This window comes from Chaetodon auriga, chromosome 12 (genome assembly GCF_051107435.1).
Source record: "Chaetodon auriga isolate fChaAug3 chromosome 12, fChaAug3.hap1, whole genome shotgun sequence".
NCBI classification, from domain to species: Eukaryota; Metazoa; Chordata; class Actinopteri; order Chaetodontiformes; family Chaetodontidae; genus Chaetodon; species Chaetodon auriga.
Window position 1 is genome coordinate 20373379 of NC_135085.1, and position 25435 is coordinate 20398813.

Genomic DNA, 25435 nt, shown 5'->3' on the forward strand with positions numbered 1-25435 from the left:
GACCCTCGTCTGCAGAGAGGCTGCTTTTATATGTCAAAATCTCTGAGTTTACATCTTTATTCTGCTTCATAAAAAGATTTGTATTTTGTTAAGTCTGATTTCAGCTTACATGGTCGTGGTCTTTCCAGCCCCATTGTGCCCCAGGAAGGATGTGATCTGGCCCTCGTAGAAATTGATGTTGAGACAGTTGACAGCCGGACGAGAGCTCCCGTCAAAGACCTTCACCAGGTCCTGAATCTGCACCCCCATCACCAGGCCCAGTGGGTCGGACTCAAAGAACAGCTGACCTGCACGGACCCAGAAAGACCGAGTTAACACTTAAACAGACTTTAATTCATTTGAAGGATCCCAGTAGATTTTCCCCCAGGAACAAGATGTTTCAGTCCACCAGTGTATTTCACAGAGCCATCATAGCCATTAAATATTCCTTTTGACTCTTTTCACTAGCTCAACTGAGGCCTGGTGCACCCGACAATAGAAAAGTTTGAAGAGTTTATCACATCTGGAAACCAGATAAACATTAAAGTTTATGCGTGCTGCTCCCTCTGTCTTGCATATCCAGGTGTGGTGTGTTACCCTGCCTGTCCACCAGATGTCCTCAGTGTGTTCCCAACATGGATTGTCTATTACCACCTCTCCTTTGCGGAGTCGTGGGTGGCTGGAGACTGACATTGGGTGAGAGGGGCCATACACGCTCCACAGGACGCCATTCATGCTCACATTAACACCTACGGGCAATTTATACTCGCCAATTAATCTGCAGATCTTTGTGGCGGCTGGAGGAAACCCACACAGACACAGAGAGAGCATGCAAACCCCTGCTCCAGCCTTCACTATCTGTCTTTGTGTCCTCACCTTCCTCCTGTGAGTCCTGACCCTCATCCTGGTTTGGAGTGTCCGCTTGTCGTCTCAGCACCTCCTTCTCTCTCTCCAGGCGTTCTCTCTTGCTTTGGTGTTTGCAGGCTTTCCTGCTGGCTGAGCCGTTACAGGTGTACATCTCTGGCGTGCACCTGCTCTCAGCATCCCGCTGCACGGCATCAGGTTCAGGTCTCTCAGGATCTGAGGAAGACAGGGTGAACATGCATCATGTTAACCAGCTGAGGAAATGTTGCACACTATCAACCCGCAGTTACAGAAATGTGCATCCTGCCTACATGTTTTTGGTGTGAAGGAGGTGATTTTGTTCATTTATATTTCCAAAGGGACGTTTCTAATTATCGTTAGGACTATTCCTCAAAGACAGGACCTGGTCTCAGACCCCGTGCTGACAAGAGTACACCACCTAAAATGTCTTGAGATGAGATGCTGGTTCAGTTCCTGCTCCAGGAGGGCTGGAGGGGGTGAGGGAGAAAACCCTGTTGGGTCTCGCTCATTATATACTGTAGCTTATATTGACCTTTCCAATACAACCATTCCCAGTAGGAATTAGAAGCTTCTCCTGGGAACAACTGGTTTTGAGTGCACTCACTTCTCCCATTCAGGTTTTACTTGCAAATCTGAGTAAGACCACAAACCTTCATGCTGCTGCTCCTCAGTTTCGAGGCATGTAAGAGATTTTAGAGTCAGCAATACGAACCGGGATTATCCAGTTCGTTGTGTGAGGGTGCAGGTCTTTGCCAGTATGAGGGCTGGAACGGGAAGTAGAATGGTCGACCAATGCCATACTGTCCTGTGACGGAGAAATATGATTTAATTCTCAGTCTAGTAAACTTGTAGTAGCTACAAAGGAGTAAAATACCCCCTGAAGTAAATCATACAGTGTATTAGCAGCCCAACCTGGGAAGACATTGTCCAGATACCAGGCCAGGACGGCGTAGAGGACACCATCGAACATCATCATGAAGATGGAGGTGAGGAAGGAGTAGGTGTCTTTCTCTAACGGGCTGGTCTGGATGTTGTCCCACTGCAGACCCAAACCCTGCTCCTCATACCGCGACAGGTACTCTGTGCCAAAGCCAAAAGCCACTGGAGACAGCAAGCTCTAGAGAAGCCAGGGGACACATAAATAATTGATTTAACGACGAGCGGTGCAGAATATGCATATACATAAATAATGGAACTGCACAATTTAATGCCTCAAGATTCAATTTATCAATGAAAAGGCCTGAATGTGTGTGACATATATATTCCTCTACCAGGGGTGATGCTAACGTAGTGATTGTATTGTTGCACTAGTAAAAGAAGATGGATGCATTACCATGTCTGCTCTCCCCTAACAATATGAAATTAGACTGTATAGTCACGACACTTTGCAATACTTGTACTGAAACATCTGTAGAATTCATCAAAACAAGAGAAAACACATACAGCAGCCAACTTCATGTTCGTGGTGATGCGGTCCTGCCAGGCAAAGCAGAGGATGTGTGGCAGATAGAGGGTGAAGTAGATGATGCCGCTGCAGGCAGCTGCCAGGTTGGCCTTGTTGAAGAAGACGCTCATCAGGAAACACTGCATGATGGTGGCGACGGTGAACGTCAGCAGGAAAAAGAAGACGAGGACGGGGTTGCTGTAATTCAGCACCTTTCCACCCTGAGAGGAAAAAAAGACGTGAAGCGTGTGATCATTCTGAGATTTTCAGTGCAACCATTGGCTGTATGAGTAAAACAGTTCTCTCCATGACTAGAGCTTTTTAAAATCAGCCACAAGAGGGCACCATTACATGCGACAAAACCAGCAAATAAAGCTTGACCCTCTGCCAACATGGCCTCCTTCTCCACCCTACTCCCCCTCACCATGATGATGGAGGTGAGCAGCGCCGTGCTTGCAGTCATCATGACGAAGCTGTCGATGAAACACGTGTACCACATGACTCCGTTGTCGACCCCCATGGCTTTGAGAGTCTCCTTGAGGCGCAGCTCCTTCTCCAGCACAATGCTCTTCACAGTCATGGACACAGAGTAGACCCAGGCCAGCACCATGAACAGGGGGAAGCAGCGGTTCAGCGTGATCATGAAGCTGGAGGAGAAGAGGACCCAAAAAACTGGACTGAGAAACCTCATTAAACCTTTGAGAAATCTGTCTTTTGATGGCCTGCTGTTGCTCTCCTGTATAAATATACAGGAATAATATTTGCGAACCTGCTTTTTGTAAGAAAAAGTGGGTTTAAGGAAGCAAACTTAAAGCCACATGTGTAGGAGTTGAAAATGTCAGACTTTGGTGCCACCCGGTGGTAATATCAAAAATAACACTTTAACAGACCACAAGTTATGCTGCTACCCAGCCCACTCCTCCAAGAAATCTGAACAGTTTTCACAAGAGCGGGCTGATTTTTCCACAAACAGATCTCATGCCAGCAGAATCATTTTAAGGACGCTGTAACCACATTAAAATTCTTCACATAGTGGCTTTAACATGTGGACTTGAGCAAAAAAAACACACTTTGTTTGCCCGGTAATTTGAGGTATGCGGTGATGCACTGATGAGTCCAACAAAACAAGCCAAGCAGCTGATCATTGAGTCTAAATCTATCAATAACTCACAGCTTCACATACACAGAAAAGTGCACAAATAAATAATAATATATATTCAAGCAAATAGAGCGTGGACTGTATGTGTTCAGTCTGCAGCTGAGGGTCCTTCAGTCTCACATCAAAGTAAGGTTGCTCATCAGTGTGGAGGATGGACTGAATAGTTCGGTTTTAAGCATTTAAAGAACATCATGGCTTGAATAAAAGTACTTATGGATGATTTATATAACTGAATATCAGGTATATCTGAGCCTGTGATGAAGTTTGTTTGCACTGAAATGTTGTATTACTCAAATAAACCACCTGTGAGTGAGACTGCAGCAATTTTTCACTTTTATTCAGGTTTGCTGTCTTTCACTTTCAGTTATTGGCTTGTATTGATGCCATAATTCTGGATATCATGGGAGCATTGTTGGGATAAATCCTGAAGCGAGCGTCGTACTCACAGGTCATCTACGTAGCACGGATACGGCATCTGCTGGATGTAGACCCCGAGCGGCCAGTCGTTGCCCGTGTGGAGCTTGATGATGCCGTGCTCAATCATGTCCTGCAGGTAGGCGAAGCCTCCCCAGATGTACCTCTGGTCCTCCACGGGGTCTGCTCTGGGGCCGGGGTCCCAGTACCTGACAGAGGGAGCAGAACATGAACGATGGAGTTGACTGTTGGCTAAAATGTGGCCATAAGATTATTCAAACAGTTAAATAAACTATTTAAGCTTGTTGTTGTATGAAATAATCAGATCATTCAGTCACTGTATTAATAAAACATCCTGAAGTCTCTAAAGACACACACAAACCACACATACGCTGCTTTTACTTAAGCGGATAAGCCCGACGCAAAGCCTTTTTCAATCTGATTATTCAATTGTATAGAGGCAGGAGTCCCACTGGGTCCATTACAGCCTGCTGGTGTGCTGTAAACAGCTAAAACTGCTTGTTCACCCCTGAGGCTGTTGACATACTGTCTGTTTATGAATGGGAGATCAAAGGCAAAGGAAAAATGTCTGCGAGAGCCTCACATGGGAGGATGAAAGGGCAGGTATCGAGTTAATATGGAACCACCGAGAGACTCTGGAGAACACGCTGAGGCCACCTCAAGAGCTTTTTCTTTTGCTCCTCTGAAGAATGTGACAAATCCATATAAATTGCCTCATTAATACGACGGTAACGACCTGAAAAAGCGAAGGAACGGCAGGTTGTCAGGGTGATTTGGAGGTCTAAACATGACTGCTGGATCCTACTTAACTCCTGTGGCTATGTATAGCCGTCAGCTGCAATGATATGTAATGGAAAGTACCTCTGTTTAGCCTCTTTTCCCCCTCATGATAAAACGCTTATACAATATAACTTATCTGGGCCATAAATTAACTTCCACCAGTGGTCTGGTAACCACGGCCTTGAAAGGAGTGGCGGTCCGTATCTGAGTGGTCAGAGGAAGAAGGGAGAATTTGATGGAAGGAGTCAAAAGCAGGGGCTTTGTTCTGAGGGGTCCTGAGTAAAAACCTGAGCAAACATGACTCCACACAGCTGCTACTCACCTGTCCTTGATCTTGTTGGTCCGCTCCACCGCGTCAATGTCCATGCGGATCTTGTACTTGACGTGTGGGGGTACGCTCGTGGTCCAGGGATACATGTCCACGAAGACCACGCCGGCCCAAAACTTGTTCTCCTCCAGCAGGTACAAGGCCTGATGGGTCATCTGGGACTCGTCCGTGTAAGCCACAAACTTATCCAGATTGATGCACTTTAATGAGAGGAGAGAGCAGTGTTTGATTTGCTTTTCTCTGTTGGCTCATCTCTTTGTTGATGTGTTGTTTTTTGCCTTTTCTTGTGTTTGTAATTGACTCGACATTTTTGTGAATGACGGTCGCTCCTCATTGAACTCTGACTGAATGAACGTGCCTTCATGCATTATGAACGACGTTTGAACTGTGATGTTGTTCCAGATGCTGCGATGATCAGAAAAAAGACTTTGCTGCTCGATCAAACCATGATGGTGTCTGAGTTCATGTCCCTGTCTAATTGATTGTGTATTGGATTGGGTCACATGTGACATTGGCTCTCTGAGGAAACAACTGTCTGTACCTAAACTCATATTTGCACTGTATTGGCACCAGAAAATGTTCAGACGATAGCTTGCCCTTGTAGATTGCGCGCAGTTCTGTGAATTTCCATTCGCTCTCAACAGAACCATCTTTCACTGAGGAGGTCTGATGACATGGGAAAATCTGAGTGACTACTACACACACATGCACACACACACACACACACGCACATGCACACACACACATACACATACACACACACACACACACACATACAAATGCTTGAAAGCAAATGCATGCACTCATACATGCAGAAACACACATTTATCTAAACATACACCCTCACACAAGCAGAGCTCATACTCTCTCACACACACACACACACACACACACACACACACACACACACACACACACGCTGTCCCTGTATGAAACTCCCACCCTACACACACACACACACACACACACTGCTCTCCACCCCTGTGTACACCATGTCTAATGTCTCCATTCACATTACTGTACAATACCCTGAGAGCGCTCAAAGAGAGGCGAGAGACCACTTCCCATTCATCTTTATGGGGGCCATACATTCACAACACAATAATGCTCACTCAGGGATGGTCCGAGAAGAAAGACCCTCACTGATACACATGTTCCAATGGGATTTCAGTGTGAGAAACATACCCCTGACAGGGTGAGGGGACCTAATGCTAACTGCAGCACTTATCCTACGGCCCAATGCTAGCTGACAGCTATATCTAATTGGCTAAACCGCCTGGGTTTGTTTGTGGGGCTCTGAAGGGTCTCGAGGCTGAACGTGGAGACAAAGGACAGATTGAGATGCCCGCACTGATAGGGCTCTCTCCAAAACCGCAGCCCCTGCCCCCTTTAAATCAGTCGAGGGAGGCCGTAAAGGATGGATCGAGTGATTTGCCCCTCTTTTATTTTGCAGGCGCGAGGGTCTGTTTCAATGCGAGGCCATACTCTAAAACAGCAGTGAGCTCATTGGGGGGGTGACTCCCTCCCACCTCACTCTCCACTTTATCACAGGCTCCACAATGGAAGCGAAGGAGGGGGGTGACAGGAGGCTTGTTCTCCGCACCTTTCAGCCTCCTGGATGGGAGAGCGGCTCTATAGCCGTGCTAAGTGGTCTGCTCGGTCTCAAAGGGGTCTGGCTGCAGTCTGCTGGGAGCAGACCTGGAAGACTGATGCACCTGTCTGGACAACTGAGGGCCGGTCTGACAAAAGGCCTGAAGACCTCGTCCTGGGAATATGCAACACTTGGCAAACAGTGACCGAGGCAAAGGGGAAAAACAGAACAACAGGGGACCGATGATTCTAGGGGACCAACGGCAGACTAACTTGTGCGTCTTACCTCTCCATACTGGTTGAACATGCGTATGATCTGGTCTGTGACGTTAAAAATGTTCCTCCAGTCAAAGTTGGGCATGCCCGCCTCCCTCCACCCCTCAGGACCGCTGTACAGGAAGTTAAGAATGTCTCTGGTGGTGACGTTCGCGTCTCTCAGGCTGTCGTCCATGAAGCTCATCACTGTCGGGTTCCTCAGGGTGTCCTGCAGTGATGCAGATGGTTGATGTACGTATCGCAGACACATTACGTACGCAAGCATTTAAGCTGGCTGACGAGTAAGTTGAGGAATATGAAAACTATGCGTTGTGCGACAAACTTTGGGGTCGAGTCATAATTCATTCCTCAAATTCAATGCACGCCTGGCAGGATGTTCAAGCTGAAAGCTAGTCGTGTGGAAGCTGGCATCTTTCCATCCTGACTGGATCCTGAGTCACCACACGTGGACCAGCTAACGAGTTTGCAGTCTTTAAACACACAAACAGGATTTTTCAGCCTATGGGAGGACCGTTCTTAAAGTCAAAATCAGGCTGCACGTTTATCAAATTTGTGGCCCAAATCTGCCTCAAATCCATCTCAATGATTGACTTCCAGACCTCTGCTTACTGTTGCTTCTTATATAACCGCTTCTTTTGACTTAGAGCACAATACTCCATTTACCTTCTGATGCTTACTGGTGGTGGCACTCCTGTTGGATATGCACACAGTGTTTGCAGATATGCACAAAATTATGCTCAGGCATGACTGCATCTGTGTGTATGTGCAGCGTTCGTACCCTGATCATGTTCATCTGGACGCTGTCCTGGAAGAAAGCCCAGAGCTGAGGTCCCACCTCCTCCCAGGCCTTGGCCATGTTCTGCAGCCTCTCTAACTCCTCGAACGTTGTGTTGGCCTGAAACACACACAAGTTCACAGCTTCCTCAGTTGTAGAATACAATGAGAAGCACAATTGTGTGCTAATAACATTCATGTCAACGGACTCTGATTCTCTCCTTTTTGCTTCTTTTACTCGTTTACGAGCAGCGACAGTCAGCTAGCAGCAGTGAGATCCTGAACGTTTCATTTATGGGCTCTAAACTTCAATACCCTTCAAACAGCACAGGTGACACACAAGCGGACAGTCACACCGGGTAATTCTCTTCTCCGGAGCAGGTTGCTAAATTCTCATTAACAAAACTCGTCTTGGAATTGAATTCAGTTTTGCGCCATGGCCGCCGAATGAGATGTGACAGACTGAAAAACATTCAGTTTGGCCTTTCGTTGCTGCACCTTCACATTCAATTTATTGTTTAATTCTTCCTTCCTCTTCCCTTCCCTCATGCTGCTGTAAATTGCCCCCCCCCCCCCCCAATCCCTCCGCCCTGCTTTGCTTCGGTGGTCAGCTCATTCCTGAGAAGGGTGGGGGTTTGGGTGCGTATAAACAGAAACTGAGAGTGGTGAAAGAAACAGAGAAGGAGAGGAAAACGTGAGCAGAGAGGCAGAGAGAGAGGTGAGGGGTCGGGCTGGAGGTGGTCTCCCTTACACTCTTTAATATCATGCGGACGGCAGGGGAGTCGGGGGTGTACAGGATCTTTCCCATCAGCAGGGGCTTCACTGAATTCCACATAATTTTTGTAACGGGGTTGGACTCCAGGGTTTGCATCAGGGCGTTGCAGAAGGGAGCTGAGAGCAGAAGAATCACACAAACAGGGAGGTTAGAAGAAGAAGAAGAAGAAGATCGAGATCCACACTTCAGAATACACAGAGTACTCTGACATGTCCTCCAGATCTGAGGATCATTCAGATGCTATCAACTTATTAACCGTCAATTATGTTAAATCGGTCGCCTGATTGGTTGTGCTGCTGTTATTGTTCTGCAATGCAACACACAACAGAGACAGGGGAGCTGCTCACAGCTGGAAAACAAATGAAATATATTGAAAACACGCACACACGTACACACACATACACATGCACGCACGCAAGCACGTACGCGCACAGTAAGTATCTTTGGAAAAACATGCTTGCTCTCTGTAAAGTCGGTCGTCTTCCGAAGCTGCCTGTTGATTCACTTTCATCCTGCATCATTTCAGTTTAGTTTCGTTTTTATTTGCACAATTAACAAACCAATAAAACTTAATAAATGATTAAAATGATTTGGGAAAAATCAATGAAATACTTATAAACCACTTTAGCATAAAATAGAAGAATAACTACCAAGGTAAAAAATAATGAAAGCACATTTTTCCTCTATTCTAACTGCAATAACAGTATACCATAATTCAGAATGTAGCGATGGTATGCATGTATTAGTATATAGTACATATATATATATATACTATAGAACTGAAGCTTTCACAGTTCAGCACCTCTTCACTTACTGGCAGAGTTGTCATAGACGTAGTTGCGGCTCTTGCTGCCGTTGACCCCCAGGAACACCTTGTAGTTGTTGTCCTCGTACCAGTTGAAGGACAGGACCCGGGAGCCGCCTCCCTCCGGGTATCCACAGAAGAGACTCGACACACTGGACATCAGCTGGGTGAACGAGGAGGGACCCCCGGCTCGAAACAGAGATGCTGCTGCCTTCAGGAGCTCCTGGGAGCTCTCCCGCTCCATCAGCTGTAAGAGTCGCACAGAGGGCCGGTTAAAGGGATGCTCTCAGAGGTCAGTGGTGCTCATGTCTGTTCAGGTTCACCTCCTTCACTTCTCCAGTGTGTCACTCTGCTGATATACATAGAGCATTTTGAGTTTTAAAACATTAGCCTGCTAGCATGCTAACCCTAACCCTAGGCATACAGCTGCTTTGAGCTTAATGCTAATGTTAGCATGCTAACATGCTCATAACGACAGTGATACCATGTTGATGCTCAGCACGTACAGTGTTTACCATGTTCACCAACAGGATGCAAAAATGTGCTTTGGTCAGTACGACAGAGAGCCCGGCTGCTTAAAATTTGAATTTAATCCTGTGATGGAAAAAGTTCCCACTCTTTCACTTACGCCAAAAAACACTGGCTGCTTATCTGACCCACGTCTGATTAACAGTAGACACACCCTGATACACGGCGAGTATTATTACGAAGAGTAAATAATTAGCTTTGAGCCATTTGACCTTTTGCCAGATAATTATTCTTCAACTTAAGGTATTTATGTCCCTCTCATTCATGCATACTGTGTGAACTGCACGACATAAACGATCACTAGAAAACAATAGTTAGAAAGATAAGCAAACACGCTGGACGGACGCCTCTCTTCACGAGGACGAGGACGGGTCGGAGGGCGGACTAAATATCCTCCTATTGATAGAACAAAAATAGCTTCATCCAAGTGCATTTCTCCACGGCGTGGATCACTTCCTTTCTAAAAAATAGGGGAGCGGGCTGCCAATAATAATAATAGCTTGAGCCACGTTGCTCCAAAGATATAACCAGATAATGAATGAAATCAAGCTAAAATGGCCTCAAATTTGATAAATTACAGTGTCAGAGCTTCAGATGATCTCATAAGGGATCAGGTTTTTGGTGGAGTTGAGTTCTTCCTGGAATATTTCTTCAGAAGCCTCCATCTAATGAGCATCCCTCCACACAGCCCGTAAATGTCAATGTGTTGAAACACTGATAATCAAACTGGTTTCAGATTGGAAATGACTCATTGCTCTCGTATGAACTCCCCCCCCCCCCGCCCTCGACTCACAGCGGCATGTTATGTGTGAACATGCACGTGCATACACACACATGTCATGACACACCCCTGATTTATTTCACTCCCCTTCCCTCCTTTTTCTTATTTATCATTTCACACACTCACACACTCTAAACTGAGAGGAAGGAGAGGTGGGTAATGAGAGCATTTGGCTCGACTTTCTGTCACCACGGTGATGCGAAGGTCCCACCTACAGGATGTGTCACCTCAAAGGAATGTCTCTCGCTCCCCCTCGACCTCCCCCCGGCCGCCCGACGTCTCCCACACCCTGGCTAAGGTGACGATGGGATACACCCCCTGGGACACACAGCGAACGTGCCGAAACACACAGTGCAATCCCATCAGTCAGTCTGTGTTTCATGTCCCTTTGTGTGTGTGTGTGTGTGTGTGTGTGTGTGTGTGTGTGTGTGTGTCTGTGTGTGTCTGTGTGTGTCTGAAGCAGTATGTATATGTACCAGTTGGTAGAGATGCAATTCATACATGCACTCACCTTAATAGACTGTAGTTCTATTGTGTTCTATTATGTTGTTTTACTTTTCCACTTCTGTTCTATCCCACGTTCTGTTTCTTAACCTCAGAAGTATTTTCCTCTGTGCTGTGATCTGTTTCATTCTACTCTGTTCTGAATGCTGTCCAACATCAGCAAGATGTCCTTCAAGTGGAAAATTGAAATTTCAATCTACAATTCCACAAAAACTGCTGATAAATTAGCAGTTAATATGCCGATTATTTTCTCTATGAATCATTTGGTCTGTAACATGTTAGAAAATAATTAATCATCATTTCCTGGAGACAGAGGTGGTGTCTTCAATTTGCTTGTTTTGACCAACCAACAGCCAAAAAACCAAACTAAATGGACCTCGTGGTGAGAAAATTACCTTCAAACATCAACTTTATGAAATGTGAACATTTACAAAGCATGAAGAATCTCCATCTGCTGATGAAGTTCATGTGATTTGATCGAAAGCTCCAGAAAAAACTGACTAAAATGACGACGACGAGAGAAAATATTGTCAACTATTCTACTGTTCTGTTTGACTCTGATGTGTGTTTTCTTATGGATTGTGATGCAGACACATTCACAAACATACAATCTGCATGTGCATGAACACACACACACACACACACACACACACAATAATGCATTAACACATACATGAATGCACGTACACACTTATATGAGCCCACAAAGACATATCAGCACTTGTCCACCCCACATTGTGGAGTCCATCACTCAGCCTCCTCCTCTGTGAGCAATTCTCAAACACGGAGCAGCGGAAGAGGCAAGTTTCCTGCAGGACTAAAAATACTGGTGCCTCTGATCCTGCAGGAGTGAACAGAAGAGGAGAGGAGAGGAGAGGAGAGGAGAGGAGAGGAGAGGAGAGGAGAAGGAGTGGAGGGGGATAGATGGACTTACAACTTGGATTTTCTCCGACGCCGCCTTAAGAACCCGGCCCCAGAAGTGCAGGTCAATCCCTTCGGAGCTGCTGTCCATTACCTGAGGCATCTGGGGGGGGGGGCACAGTCACAAGATGGGCATCAGAACAATATTCAAGCAGTGTTTTCAAAGTGAGGTAAACACAGAAAAAATGAGACTAAACACAATCTGCTCTTTGTTCTTTTGTATGACGTGCCCTTGGCTGCTCTTTGAAATCATGTCCCGTGATACCCTTTGACAAACAAACACATTCAGAGCAAGAAACCAGCAACGCAGCAGCCCCGAAGTGCTGCAAACCGAGTTCTTCCGAGAAACGATTGCCACCGAAGAGGCCATTTCTTGCATATTCTCTTTACTCAGACTTTACAGGCAGCATGGACGGCAACCTGCGGGGAAAACCACATCACACTTTCCACCTGACCTTCCTTTCTTTATCAGTTTGGCTCTGTACTCATGGTGGAACTGCACCTGCATCAAGCTTGAAATCCATCGACTGTTCGAAATGGAAACTCACTGACATTATTCCTCTCTATCTTCTCGAGAAAGCTTTAGCAGTAGGTGTTGGGAAAGGCCCGGTCAGGGCAGAGCGCTGAGGGGCTACGGGAAAGACAAACACACACATATGATATCCTTCCTCTCGCATTCCTCGCGCTTGCATTTCAATGAACGAAGGAAGGAGGGAGGCGGCGCGGGGGAAAGAGAGAAAGCGAGGGAATAGGAAGGGAGAGGGGAGTCGGGGGCGTAATGAGGGGAGGGAAACTGTTACAAGGCAGAGGTCACTGTGGTAATGGGCTTTAAACTTAACAGAGCTAATGGGTTAAAGGCAGAGATCCCCGCTAAGATGCTAATGCACTACTAATACAAAGCAAACACTGCTCACACGCAGGAAACTGTCATATTTGGCTGATACTCACTGAACTACAGCCTCAAAAACACCTCAGACTGCTCACACACGAGAGGCCTCTGCACTGGATTTCATCATTCAGGGCGTATCTGGGCCACCGCAGGTCAAAAGGGTCGGGATATAGACTGACTTTCTCTCAGCACCTTAACTCTAACCAGCTTCCAGCGTCTATGAATGTAATTCTACTTTGCAAGGTGATTTAGCGAAAAGGATTTTAGCGCAGAATCACCATATTATCTGGATTTTGAAGAGACGCTGTCGTGAATCGGGGCTGTTCAGGCGACAAACAGCACACGGTTTTGATGTAACAGGTGGAAGAATATCGCTGGTTCATCTGCAGGCAACGTCTTCAAAACCGGATGCTTATGATTTTGGACGGTCATACAGAATAATACATCAGCAGCAATTTAATAATTATTATTTTTAAATAATATATATATTATTTATTAAATCTTTTTAATTAAATTGTTAAATTCTGTGCTTGCTTTACTTCAAAGTACTCGAAAAAGGGTTTCGTTAATCAGCCTGTTTCTATGGGCGGGGGGATCCTACACACATGAAATTTTCTGCCCAAATTAGAACAGAAACAAGTGGGCGGGGCTCCGTTCGTCAAAGGGTGATGTCACATACTTCTATGCACCAATCAGAGTTCAGAAACATTTGAAGGAGAAGCTGATGGCAGTTTGAAGGTTGTCAGTCAAATAAACTAACCAAAGCAAACCTACATTTAATAAATAATACCTAACCCTCACAGATCTACGGTTACAGAGAAATACTTTGTGTTTTTAGGAGCTTTAAGTTTGATTTCAAAGTAATTTATATCAGTTATTGAAGTACAGTCCTGTCCTGGAGAAGTACTGTTAAACTGCAACCATCTTTGTAATATTTTCTTGGTTAATCAAAGTTCATTTCCAGAGGTTTTTGCATTCTTGCAATGATATTTAATGAGATATTTAATATTACGTAGCTCCAGCCCCACATGACCCTGATCATGGATATATATTTATTGCATTCAAAGAAAGGAAAGAAAAAACATGCAGGAAAGGGAAAATCATTCAGAGATCAGGTTGATCGCTCGCGTCGCTGTAACCCGTCATTGTCTTTACAGCCTCAGTCCTACAGTCAGCTTTCTAGCAGCCAGGTGTGCTGGCAGCTATGTGGCCTGAACTCTTTAGACCTGCACATGTTGGTATTTATACGCGACGCAGCTTCACATCTTCTAGAATACCTCACAGGTTGTAGGCGGAGTCCAGCTAAGCCCATTAGAGAAGCAGGCCAAGAGGGATAATGCCACGCCAGCTCCCTGAGCCAGTCACCTGACTCCGATACAGAGGAAACAGGAGGGTGTCGAGGGGAAAAAGATTAAATATAGTACAGTTTGTTGATGCAGCTGATTTCCTTTAATGCTTTTGCTTTATCATTCTGTAAAATACACTGAGATAGCTCCAGTTCTGCAAGGGACAATTTTCCACAAATATATTCACATAAATAACAAATAAAAAGGCTTTTCCTCTCATTGAAACGATGATCTGTGACTCACGGGTGTTCTGCCTCCTACATGCATCTTGCTTTCTGTAAATACATGTGAAAACACTGCGAAACAGAGCTCCTGGTTTATTCTAAGAGCCAATGTAAAGCAGCGACTGACTGAAGAGGTCTGCCGGAGTCACCTGGAAGCCAGAATCAGCCACGCCTCATATTCAGTCCTGGCATCACCACCAGCTCTACATAAAACAATGAGTCATCAGACATCAGTTCACAACAAAAAGGACTCGTCTGAGCAGCACAGACACAACTACAGCCACAAGGAAGCACATACATCAGTCCTGAGCGTTATCTTCCCCTCCATTAGCTACTTCTGCTAAGTGCCCTGCTGCAGCTGCTAAAGGGTCAAAGCTGACTGCACAGGACGGAGCTCTTAAATGAAACGCATGGATCCATACTATATTTAACCGTCCATCTGCTTTCTCTCTGCACACACTTCACAGTAAATTCACCTGGTGACACAGTATCTCAAAATATATGAATGAATGTGTGTCCTTAAAGGATAACTCTGGTCGTATTTCATGTTTCGTTATAGTCAAAGAATCCCATTAAAAAGGCCAAAAACAACAACGAATTGATCCTATTAAAAGCGCATCAGTGAGCTACACTGTTGCACTGGGCGACATGTTCGTTCATGACAACAAACACACACACACGATGCAGTTTATTAGGATGTCACACCCACCTAATGTGTGTTAATTTGCCACTAAAAATATTCCTCAAGGCATGCACTGTTTACTCCTGTTGAAGTCATGTTTGCTGAACTGCAGTGCCCAGCTGTTTTAGGAAATGATTAAGCCTTGTTTTAAAAGTAAACTACGTATTTGTGAGGTGTTTTACGTCTTCGGTGGGATCCGGTGGGCATGAGTGTCACAGACCAGGAAGTCTGAGAGACGGACATGAGAAATCACAAACGTAGAATAACCATCTTTATCCTTTAAAATGCTGTGATGGAAAAGAAAATGAGTCCCCGCTGGCTGATTGGCTGCCACCTCGCACAACCTTAAAGCTGAATGACCTTTCAACATGAGCGGAATAACCATCAGTTCTGTGAAATGAGTGAGTTTACAGTAAACAAATGAGGCAATAAGACCGGCCTTCACTGCCAGGACAGGAAGACAGACATCATGTTTCCAACAAACGCAGCCTTCAGAGGGTCTCAGTGGAGATAATGAGCAACATGCCAATTTCCAAAATAACAATATCAGCGACCATAAGCAAAGAAAAGGCTGAAGGAGTAAAAACAGGGAGGAGAGGTCCGAGTTCGCAACAACTCACCAGCCTGAAGATTTTGAAGAAGTCCAGATTCGCATAGAGGATGTCCTCTATCCTCTGCAGCCTCTGCTGGCTCAGGGCACACATGGCGTTGCGGACCCCATGGAGGCCCATGCGACTGGGGAAGATGATGAAGCGCTCCAGCAGGGCCTGGCTGCAGGCTATGTCTTTCAGCTGCAGGTCTGGGATACCGAAGGCGAACTGGAGGATGTGAAAAAGAAAAAGGTGGTCAAATATCATCACAATGGCGCCTATTCATCTAAAACCACAGAAAAATATGTCAAAATATGCAGGATCTTCTATACTGATGAGCCAACATCACTCGAGGCTGCAGCTTTTCCCTCCCATCCCTCCAAACTGCACCTGCTCCAGTCGTATTCTTGCATTGACGAGCTGGTAGACGATGGAGTCGGAGAGGCCAGCGTCTCGCAGCAGGAAGGCCGTGAGGACCTCGTCATCCTTCAGAATATCGTCTATCTTCAGCCCACGACCTGGAAAAGAAATACAGAGCAGATATAGTGAAAGGTTAGACGGTGCTGAGCGACCAGCGCTGGACTGCACAGAGGAAATGATTCAGAGCGAGACTGGCGGGGGGAAGCTCCAGTGAGCAGGAGGATGTGTGTTTATGTGCATGTTCCCGCCAACAGGTTCAGTTCATTTCTACTGAAGTCATAACTCTTTATGTTTGGCTTTAAAACTGATAAATGAAAATGAAACGCTGGAGGTCAGACTTTTTAAATGGAAGAGAAAGTGAGGGGCGCTCTGACGACCGAAAGAGGACGTGACACCAGCACAAGGCAAAAAGGATCATTGTTGTGAAAGACGGCTGCGTAGCTACTGCTTCCTGTCAGGTTCAGATAAGAGCTCATAATAAACTTTGTCCAACTTGGTTTTACAGCTTGGCCAGAAAGATAAAATCAAACATCGCCGACTTGTGTCAACAGCGTTTTTCTCCTCTGATCACACAGCAGGAAAAAAGGCTTTAATTAAACAGTTTTAATTAACTGTTTCACACTCTGGACACGAGCTCTGCCTCCATTCCTCACACTTGCCGTTTACCTGACAGCACAGACGGGTTGCTGCGTAACGTGTCCATGAAGTTTGAGAAGGACGAAATGTCGCGCCAGAGGCGGCCAAGCTGCTGGACGTCTGTCTCATTGAGCAGGAGCTCCTGGACATCAACATAGAACCGCGCCAAGCTGGAAAAAGCCAAAAAACACACACAGATGAGCGAATGTCAGCAAACAATTATGGTTTTAAGAGGTTTCTGCTGCAGTGGAAGTTTACAAGGTCTGAGAGAGCTGTGATCAGGCTTACACTGAGTTGTTGTAGTTGGAGACGACGCCTGGAGACTCTCCTCTGGTTGGGTATCTGAAGCAGGGGTTGTTGACGTTGCAGAAGATGCCCTGGATCCAGGGCAGGATCCCTGCTGAGGGCATGGCCTTGTTGGGGAAATGACCTGAAGCGACAGACAGAACATTTGACGGCATGTGAGGGGTTTTAAAGTGATTTTAAAAGAGCTGCCAAAGGGTTGATGTCTTATCTCTATGAAAGGAACTTACTAATGCTTTATTCTGCATATTCTCTAACAACTAAGCCATTAACCAAGGGTTTTACTTATTGATAGTGAAGTTGTACAGAAATTAAACTCTTAATAACCTAACAATTAACAACTCTAACCCCTGAACAAGGCATTAGTAAGTGCTTCATCACGACTAATAGAAAGCCAACATGCTACTGATATGAATGCTAATAAACACGTAGTTTTTATTAGCATGTTTCCCTTACACTCATGTTGTTGGTACAGCGGATTGGCCTTCCTCAGCCACACCAGACCAATGAATAACAACACTGGCCAGATGATCTCCACCAGGAAGCGGACCTGGACAGAAACAAGTGCAGTTACATACACTGAACCTAATCCAGCCCAACACAGCTGGAACAAACCCTCTGCAGGCGTCAGAGGCTGTAGGCTGCGGTGTCGCTGCATTGGATGGTTTTATGTGTAACCTCATTAACATTAATGAGAATACCTTCTGTCTCTTGCGGAGAGTCCAGTTCTTCCACAGTAACAGGCGGATTTGGGAGCCTGTCTTCATTGCTCCGCAGCTTCACCCCCGGACGGGGTCATCAGACTGTGACAAACCTGCAGATACACGACGCCATCAGCCGTGACACTCTGTTGTTCAGGTCTCACAAAGACATTGGATCACGGAGTCTAGCGGGCATGACTTTATCAATTGTCTTGGAACGTGCTGACTTTGCTTTGGCTTCGGCTTTGACCTGACATTGACTCCAAACTCCTCAGTACCTGGCCTTAGCAGTCACTTGGATTAGTTTAAGGTGGTCTTGACTACAGAGCAGGGACAGACCACCCGGCTGAAGCGCTCCAGAGCAAAACACTTCCAGGTTTAAGGTTAACTGTGCCGGCATGTTGGCAAAAAGAGGGAATTTACAGGAAAATACAAGTTGGTTATGGAAATGATTAAACTGCATAGAACAAGGCAACCATAAAGTAGAAATGCTCAAAACTTTACTTAAGTACAAAAATATTAGTGTAGAATGGCTCATTTCAGAATGATATAAGTATTAAAGCACTGGGTTATATTGACTGAAGCACTGATGTGTTCATTGATGTTGCAGCTGGTGAAGGTGGGGCTCTTTGAATTACTTCATATACTGCTGGGTAGCTTCATGTACAAATATACAAGAATTTATCAGAGGTTTTAAATTTATATTACTAATCGAAATCTAAAATGTAGTATAGAGATATAAAGCGGCAGAAAATGGACATATTCAAGTGAAGTACTAGTACCTCAAAATTGTACATAAGTGCAGTACTTGAGTAAATGGACTTAGCTACATTCCACCACTGTACAAGACATAAACAACGACACATAAGCACAAGTTAGCGTCTGTATGCACGTGAAACTGCGTCTCTTTGATAAATATGAGCCTCCTCTCTCTTCATCATAAAGACAAACCCAGGACCGATGACTGGAAGACGGATTCCAGTCACATATACAGGTTAGACGCAGACGACCTCTGAGAGTGTCGGACATGAAGAGTAATTTGTTCCGAGTGACATGTCCAACAGATTACGGCAGAGTGGCAGACTGAGGATGCGGGGACATAAACACTTGTCGAGAAAAACAAGAGGAAAAAAGAGCCTGAAGCGGCAGAGTAAAGGCTGTCATCGCGTCTGACTTCTCTGAAATCACCTTATTACTCAAACAGTAATTACGCATGACAGGACTTCCTTTGCACAAGACTGACACAGAGCTGTAGTAATTTTGTGGCAAACATGCCTTATCATCAAAGAACCGCTGCCTGTTTATGTAACTGATACGGGAGGCCATAACGGTTTTAAAAAGCATCCAAGAGGATCTTTGTTTTCACATTAGATGATGTTCAAATCTTAACATTAGACAAACTAAAACAGTAATTAATGACTACACGCCTGTCAGCTCTTACAGCACATCCTATTCTGTCAAACACAGAGGGAAATGTGACCCTTACCTCTTATGGAAGGATATAAAAGTCGTACGACATCTAGAGAAACGGCCTCACAAACAGGCTAAAGTAATGGACAATATTAACTAAGGTAGAAGAGCTCCGCACGGCTCCTCGCTGTCCACTCTCTCCCCTCCTGCTGCCTGCAGGTCAGCACCACTCCTAATCTGATTGCTCTAATCTCCCAGCTCAACCCAGGCAGGCAGAAAAAAGACAACAGTCATCCATTTTGAGGCAGAATTAGGGGGATATGTGCTGGGGAGGACAGGAGGGATACTGGTGGAGGGAAGGACGGTCCTGCGGTAGAGGAGGGGGAGACAAAATGTCAAACAAAAGTGTCCATGAGCGAGATTTAACCTGCACAGCTCGCGTCACTCTGCGAGAAATCTTTCATCTTAACAGCCACAAAATCAGAGTTTGACTGTGTTACGCTGAAGCTTACCAGACCTGTTCGCTGCTGCCTTTGTGCCGCACACGTCTGAAATGACTCAGTGCCCTGAGCAGCTCGTCCAGGTGGAGCAGGTGACAGGGGTGATTAGGCCGGGGGAATGTGAAGCCTTGACAGCCGCACATTAAAACCACTTTGACCCGCTGTGAACTATGTGTGCAGCAGACACAGCTTACTGTAAAACTGAGGTAAATTCAAGGCTTAACGCTGCACACGTCTGGGCGTCCCGGTGGCTCAGGTAGCTTATCTGACTCTCTGATTTGTCAAATGCAGCAAACTGTAGGGACAAATCTGACTGCGCCCATGGCTGAAACACACAGCGGGATGCAGTGTCACAGGTAGAGGAAAAACCACACAGAAGTCCACAGAGCTACAGAAAAACATTCAAAAAAAAGTTCCAGATATAACCCTGGTTCTCTGAGGCAGGGAGCAAACATCAGCATAGAGCTGAATAATGCTTACTGGCAACTGTTTAGATTCATTTCTCAATACCCAACAACAAAAAAAACATTGTTTTCAGATTCTTAAATGTGAGAATCTTCTGCTTTTCTCTGGATAGTATGATTGCAAATTCATTAAGTTGGTGTTTTTTGGGCAGTTGATTAGACAAAACATATGATTTGAAGACATCTGCTTGGGCTTTAGGAAACTGTGATGGATTTTTTCACTATTTTCACAAAAAAAAATCAACGGATAATGAAAAAATCCATTGCAGCCCCTCAACCTGACACCACTCCTCAGCCTCCAGTTTGTTCAATACAGCATAAACTCTGATTGCATACATGTTTAAAATGCACATCAGACTGCAACTTAAAGGGGACACAGATTTGTTGGATAGCATATACAAAGCAAAGTAAACATGCAGGGCGTCAAAAGAAACCTGGAAAGTTTTCAGTACGACCCGTGAGGCACAATCTGATATCTGATGTGTTGGTGGTGCTACTACATCATAATTATGTTGCTCCAGGATCATTATATTTGCGACTAACCATCCGGGGAAAGGCTGGAAAAATAAACGACAAGTGAACTAAGTCTAAAAATAATAAGTCAACAATAAAACAATAAGATCCACACAGGATACGAACGCTTTGTGCTCCCTGTCTGGATTTTCTGGATCAGCTGCAATGACGGTCTTGGAACAACAATAATAACAATAATAATAATAACAACACCAGCACGGAAATATCAGGTAAACCCCGAACAGAGATCTGAAAAATAAACTCAACTGGAGCAGAAGTAACATTTGAAACTACATTTTTAATTTGCAGCAAGTACTGTTGCATGTCATTTTTCTTTTGTATGGTCACAATAATGCGATGAGACAAAATTACCGCGACAAACATGCAGTATGTATGAATGAATATAAAAATCGTAAACAGATACATAAGGTTTACATGCTGAGAAAAGATGTACCAATCACAGGCTACGATGAACAAATGGAGAAGGTAAAAATGTTTAAAACCTCGTGTTAACAACACTTTCATCTGCTGCTCGTGGAATAAAACACAAAATGAAACAAATCTTAACATTAAAGGAAACATTAGAATTTGAACCTGCATTAAGTGCACTGTGAGATTACAATACGAAATAATGTCGCAATAAATCAAACATGAACTCAAGTGTTCAAGTCAAACACAGAACGTGATAGGCTTACAACCTTTACTGACTCATGTCAATTTGTTGTGGGCAAATTTTTTCACAATTCACGTTTCTTATTTAAAAAGTGGCACTGAACAGTCAATGTTGGCATCGCACTTGTTTTGAATGCTTGGGAGACATTTTGACTTGAACATGTAAAATACAATATATTAGTACTTATAACACTTTCATGGTTTATTTTCACAGGCCGTTCTTTTCTCTCGCTCTCAGCTTGTATGATAAAAAAATGTTTTCCCCAGTATACACTATGGCACAGATACATTAATATTTACAGATAACATTTTTTTGGCGTCAGACAAAATGAGCCTCTCTGTGCTCGAGCTCCTGCAGCCGCCGAGGTCGCAGTCTTTGGTAGACGGGTTTAGTCTCGCTGGGGCTGAGGTCTTCGGGGCTGCTCGGGGGAGGGGACTGCGGGGGCGAAAGGGCAGCCGAGGTCGAGACCCCGGGGTCAATGGCGCTGTCAGTGGAGTCCTGTGTCTGGAGCCGCGTCTGTGGGGGGCTTGTAAGGGCAGGGGACGGCGTGACCGCCTCGGCAGGTTTGGCGGGGGCGAGCGATGAGGTGGTGGTGGTGGTGGTGGTGGTGATGGTGGTGACAGTAGTAGTCCAGTTTGGAAGCGTCCTAGCTCTGCTGTTAATGGAAGATGGGGGTTTGTAGAAAGTTCCGGGGGGAGGCTGCAGAGTTCTCGGTGCTCTGAGCGTTAGCGGGAGGTTTGGTGAGCTTCTGGACTCACTGACTGAATTATCGGTGTCATTTTCCCTTTTAGAAGTCCAAACAGGCTTGACTGACACTGTGTAGGGGTTGTTGGAGAATATGGTGCTCACACTACTTGTGGCGGGGGCCGCAGAGGCAGTGGTCACTGCTGGACTAACAGCGATGGGCATCGTTGCCTTTACAGGTTGTACTCCAGAGCCGGCAGACGGCAGGTTGGCCACTATCATAGCAGTCCTGGGTGTAACGTCATAGTGCTTGTACTTCCTGTCCCACGTTCTCCTCTGCATTGTCTGTGTGTCAATGAAAGGAGTGATGTAGTAGGTGCTAATCCTGGACGAGCCACCTTGACGAGCCTTCTCCGCCTCTGGTGTCTCCTGCAGAGTCTCAGAAACAGGGTCCAGCTCAGCAGAGCTTGCGTCGACGTTAGCAGCGGCGTTCCGGTTATTCCTCTCGCTGATCTGGGCAGGGGTGGGCAGGCGTTCCAGCGGCATGCTGATCGGCCGAGACACATGTCTGGTGCGCTGGGTGCGTAGTTGGACCTTTGGTGCCACAGTGGTGGTGGAGGTGATGGTGGTGCTGGGACGGCCAAACACTAAGGTTGACCTCTGGACTTCGTCTCCACTAGACGCCTGGATCCCGTTGAGTCTGTCCAGGGCTGAGGCCTCTGTTCTGTCAGCGCCTGGCTGGACCTCCTGAACCTCATCCAGGATGTGTGGGGACGGGATTACTGATGAGAATCTTTTGTACACTTTGGAACTCTGCAGGGACATAACAAACAATTATCTTACAATCTGTGCAACACATATAAAAAAGTGACCTAAGACAAGAGCTGATTATGTCTCATTGTGCTCAAGATCCTTTCATAAATGTACAACTAATCAAAGAAAATTGCGTCCACCATAACACAAAAAGGACAGACTAGAGTGGTGAGAAGAGGAAAACATCCTGTTGATAAAACTTGAGTGATAGTCCATTATTCCAAGATGGGAACAAGCCCAGTCCAGTCCAGTCCAGTCCCAGCCTTCAATCCCTCCTCACCTCTTTGATGTCCGTCAGGGAGGTGGAGTGCCTGCTCAGCCGCTGCACCTTCTCCTGGGGGGTGAGTCTGGGGGACGCCTGGCCGGTCGTGGTGATGTCGGAGACAGGCAGGAGCGAAACGTCAAAGATGGTTTGGAAGTGACGCACCAGCATCTCCACCATCAGGGCCTGGTAGGGGTAGTCCACCAGGGAGGACAAGGACACCTCAGCGTCTGTCTGCCGCGGCTTGACCAGCGTGGGGCCAAAGATGATGCCCAGGTTACTCGCAGTCATCTTGTTCTCCTCTGCCTGCTCAGTCACTCTGTGGAAGCGAAGAGTAATGATGAGTTTAATTCATAAAAGGCACATTTATGGTATTGTTCAAGTATTAATCTGAGTTCTAAGGAACTGTACATTGACAACAGCTGCCTCAAGAAAGTGCTACCAATCCAAAGCACTTTTCCGTCTAAAAGCTCAAATATTTATGTGTAATAACTTATTTATTTAAACAATTAGAAACACCGAATACTTTCTAGGCTAGAAAATCAGCAGATTTAAACACAGAATGAAGAACATATTTAAAACACTGGTGTGGTGTCAGAGCTGAAAACAGACTGGATCAGACTATAAGTAGAGCATGAGTTTTATGTAATTTGTGCTACTTCCTCTGTGCTATAGGGAAGTCTCTGTTTCCCTTTGTGTCTTATGATAAAGTCTGTATCTGTGCAGGGAGGGGCAGACAGAAATCCTTCCGACAGACGAGCTCTGGGTGTTACCTGTTGAGGTGTGCTATAAGGAAGCGCAGAGTCCTGTAGTTGGCTGTGGGCAGCTGGCGGAGACAGTCTCTGATCTTGAAAATGACTCGGTTAAGGTGGACGCTCGGCCCGCCTTTCTCTCCTGTGCTCTGAGGTTTATCGGCCTCCTCCACAATCACTCTCTGGCACTCTTTGGCCAAGCCGATAAAGTCGTTGTAGTATCGATAAAGGATCAATGGCTCCGGTAACTGGACACAGAAGGGAAACAGAGAAGTGGAAAATGTGTGAAATGTGTTTAAATAAGCACAAACACATAAGATTACAACTACACCCCAAGTTCAAGCATTAAGGAGTAACAGTAAAAGCATCGTAGACCACCTGCTTTGCTAAAATGACTCCTATAATAAAGATTTAACTCGTGCAATACAACATAGAACAGTATCTTTTGTGCTGTGTTTCGTGAATTTAAGGCGCACCTGTCTCAGGTAGAGTTTGAGGACATTGCTGATGTCGTGAGGTGAGAGGTCGGACAGCTCGACCAAATCCTTCCCATTTTCAAACGCCTGACAGAGCTTCTCGACACGTGATTTGGCACCATTCACTCGATAAATGCCCTGCGAGGAAAAAACAAAAACACACATTCTTACCACAACAGATAGTCTGGACATATCATAGGAGACATAACTCAAACTACGGTACTGAAGGTGAGATAACGAAACGTGTATGCCTTGAGAAAGCACTGCAATCCAAGATATCAAGTGATGACGATGAACAAGTCCGCTGTGTGAAAGTTTACCTTGATGTTGAGGGCTCGACTTTCGATCTCAGACGTGCACTTCTTGATGATGAATGGGATACCGTCTGGGCTGTTCTTTGCTGCTTGGGCAAAATCGATACCAAACAGGTGCAGTCTGCCTTGCAGCTTTTTATGGCCACATTGAATGGCAAGCGTCTCGAGACACTTCTTATGGCAGGCCAGGGAGCACTGGCAAAGGAAACGAGAAGAGACGGTTAAATAAAGAAATAAGCAGCCAAATGATTGATATCACTTCTGCAGCTGATGAAAGAGTATACATGCTGTACCTCCTCGCACTCAGCGCCATGGAAGACCACCAGACTATCACACTCTCGGCACTTAGACGGGGCTCGAAGTTTTCTCAGCTTATGGGTTTGAGCAGCTTTGGACATCTGAGCATTTCGGAAGGGACCGGGAGAGCTGGCCGTCTCCGTCACCATCTCTGCCAGACCTGAAAATCAGAGCCGCTGGTGAGGGAGCTTTCTCATCAGGTGACTTCATGCTTAGGTCGACAAAAACTGAGCCTCTGTGAGAACATAGAAAAGTCTTTGTTGGCGTCACGTCACTAAATAAATGGTAGCTTGCAGTAGTTTTGCGTTCCTGGCTGCTAACACATTCATTCAGAGCCTGACTCAGACAATGTGAGAAAGTCATAACAGAGAAGAAGATGACATTTAAGATACGATAATCAGGACAAAACAAACAGAAGAGTCACAGACACTGAATCACCCGCTGAAGCAACAGAACCCCTCCAGGCGTACAAAGTTAGTCAAATGGTCAAATTCTGCTATAAAAACACAAAGAGCTGTTATT

General features: G+C 45.6%; 2 protein-coding genes across 4 annotated transcripts in view; both read right to left on the reverse strand.

The window, feature by feature from the left end:
• Window positions 1-19354, reverse strand: part of LOC143329071 (retinal-specific phospholipid-transporting ATPase ABCA4-like) — a 36791-nt gene extending 17437 nt beyond the window's left edge. The window contains exons 1-20 of one of the 2 annotated variants that reach the window (XM_076744747.1): window positions 19242-19354; window positions 17756-17868; window positions 17511-17604; window positions 17040-17181; window positions 16782-16921; window positions 16086-16213; window positions 15726-15923; window positions 11978-12067; window positions 9240-9477; window positions 8402-8541; window positions 7655-7771; window positions 6887-7084; window positions 5005-5210; window positions 3914-4090; window positions 2733-2955; window positions 2308-2529; window positions 1777-1981; window positions 1577-1669; window positions 856-1059; window positions 110-287 (exon numbers count right to left, since the gene is read on the reverse strand). In XM_076744747.1, the coding sequence (XP_076600862.1) occupies window positions 110-287; window positions 856-1059; window positions 1577-1669; window positions 1777-1981; window positions 2308-2529; window positions 2733-2955; window positions 3914-4090; window positions 5005-5210; window positions 6887-7084; window positions 7655-7771; window positions 8402-8541; window positions 9240-9477; window positions 11978-12067; window positions 15726-15923; window positions 16086-16213; window positions 16782-16921; window positions 17040-17181; window positions 17511-17604; window positions 17756-17821 (3059 nt within the window). In that variant the 5' untranslated portion in view covers window positions 17822-17868; window positions 19242-19354. Of the gene's footprint in view, window positions 1-109; window positions 288-855; window positions 1060-1576; window positions 1670-1776; window positions 1982-2307; window positions 2530-2732; window positions 2956-3913; window positions 4091-5004; window positions 5211-6886; window positions 7085-7654; window positions 7772-8401; window positions 8542-9239; window positions 9478-11977; window positions 12068-15725; window positions 15924-16085; window positions 16214-16781; window positions 16922-17039; window positions 17182-17510; window positions 17605-17755; window positions 17869-19182 lie in introns of both variants that reach the window. The other variant, XM_076744748.1, reaches the window with a different exon arrangement.
• A 1566-nt stretch (window positions 19355-20920) lies between these two features.
• The window catches only part of LOC143329673 (rho GTPase-activating protein 29-like), a 29831-nt gene continuing 25316 nt past the window's right edge, over window positions 20921-25435 (reverse strand). For both annotated transcript variants that reach the window (XM_076745679.1, XM_076745680.1), the window contains 6 exons: window positions 24910-25073; window positions 24623-24811; window positions 24303-24440; window positions 23848-24074; window positions 23093-23393; window positions 20921-22812 (listed from right to left, as the gene is read on the reverse strand). In XM_076745679.1, the coding sequence (XP_076601794.1) occupies window positions 21634-22812; window positions 23093-23393; window positions 23848-24074; window positions 24303-24440; window positions 24623-24811; window positions 24910-25073 (2198 nt within the window). In that variant the 3' untranslated portion in view covers window positions 20921-21633. The remainder of the gene's footprint in view (window positions 22813-23092; window positions 23394-23847; window positions 24075-24302; window positions 24441-24622; window positions 24812-24909; window positions 25074-25435) is intronic.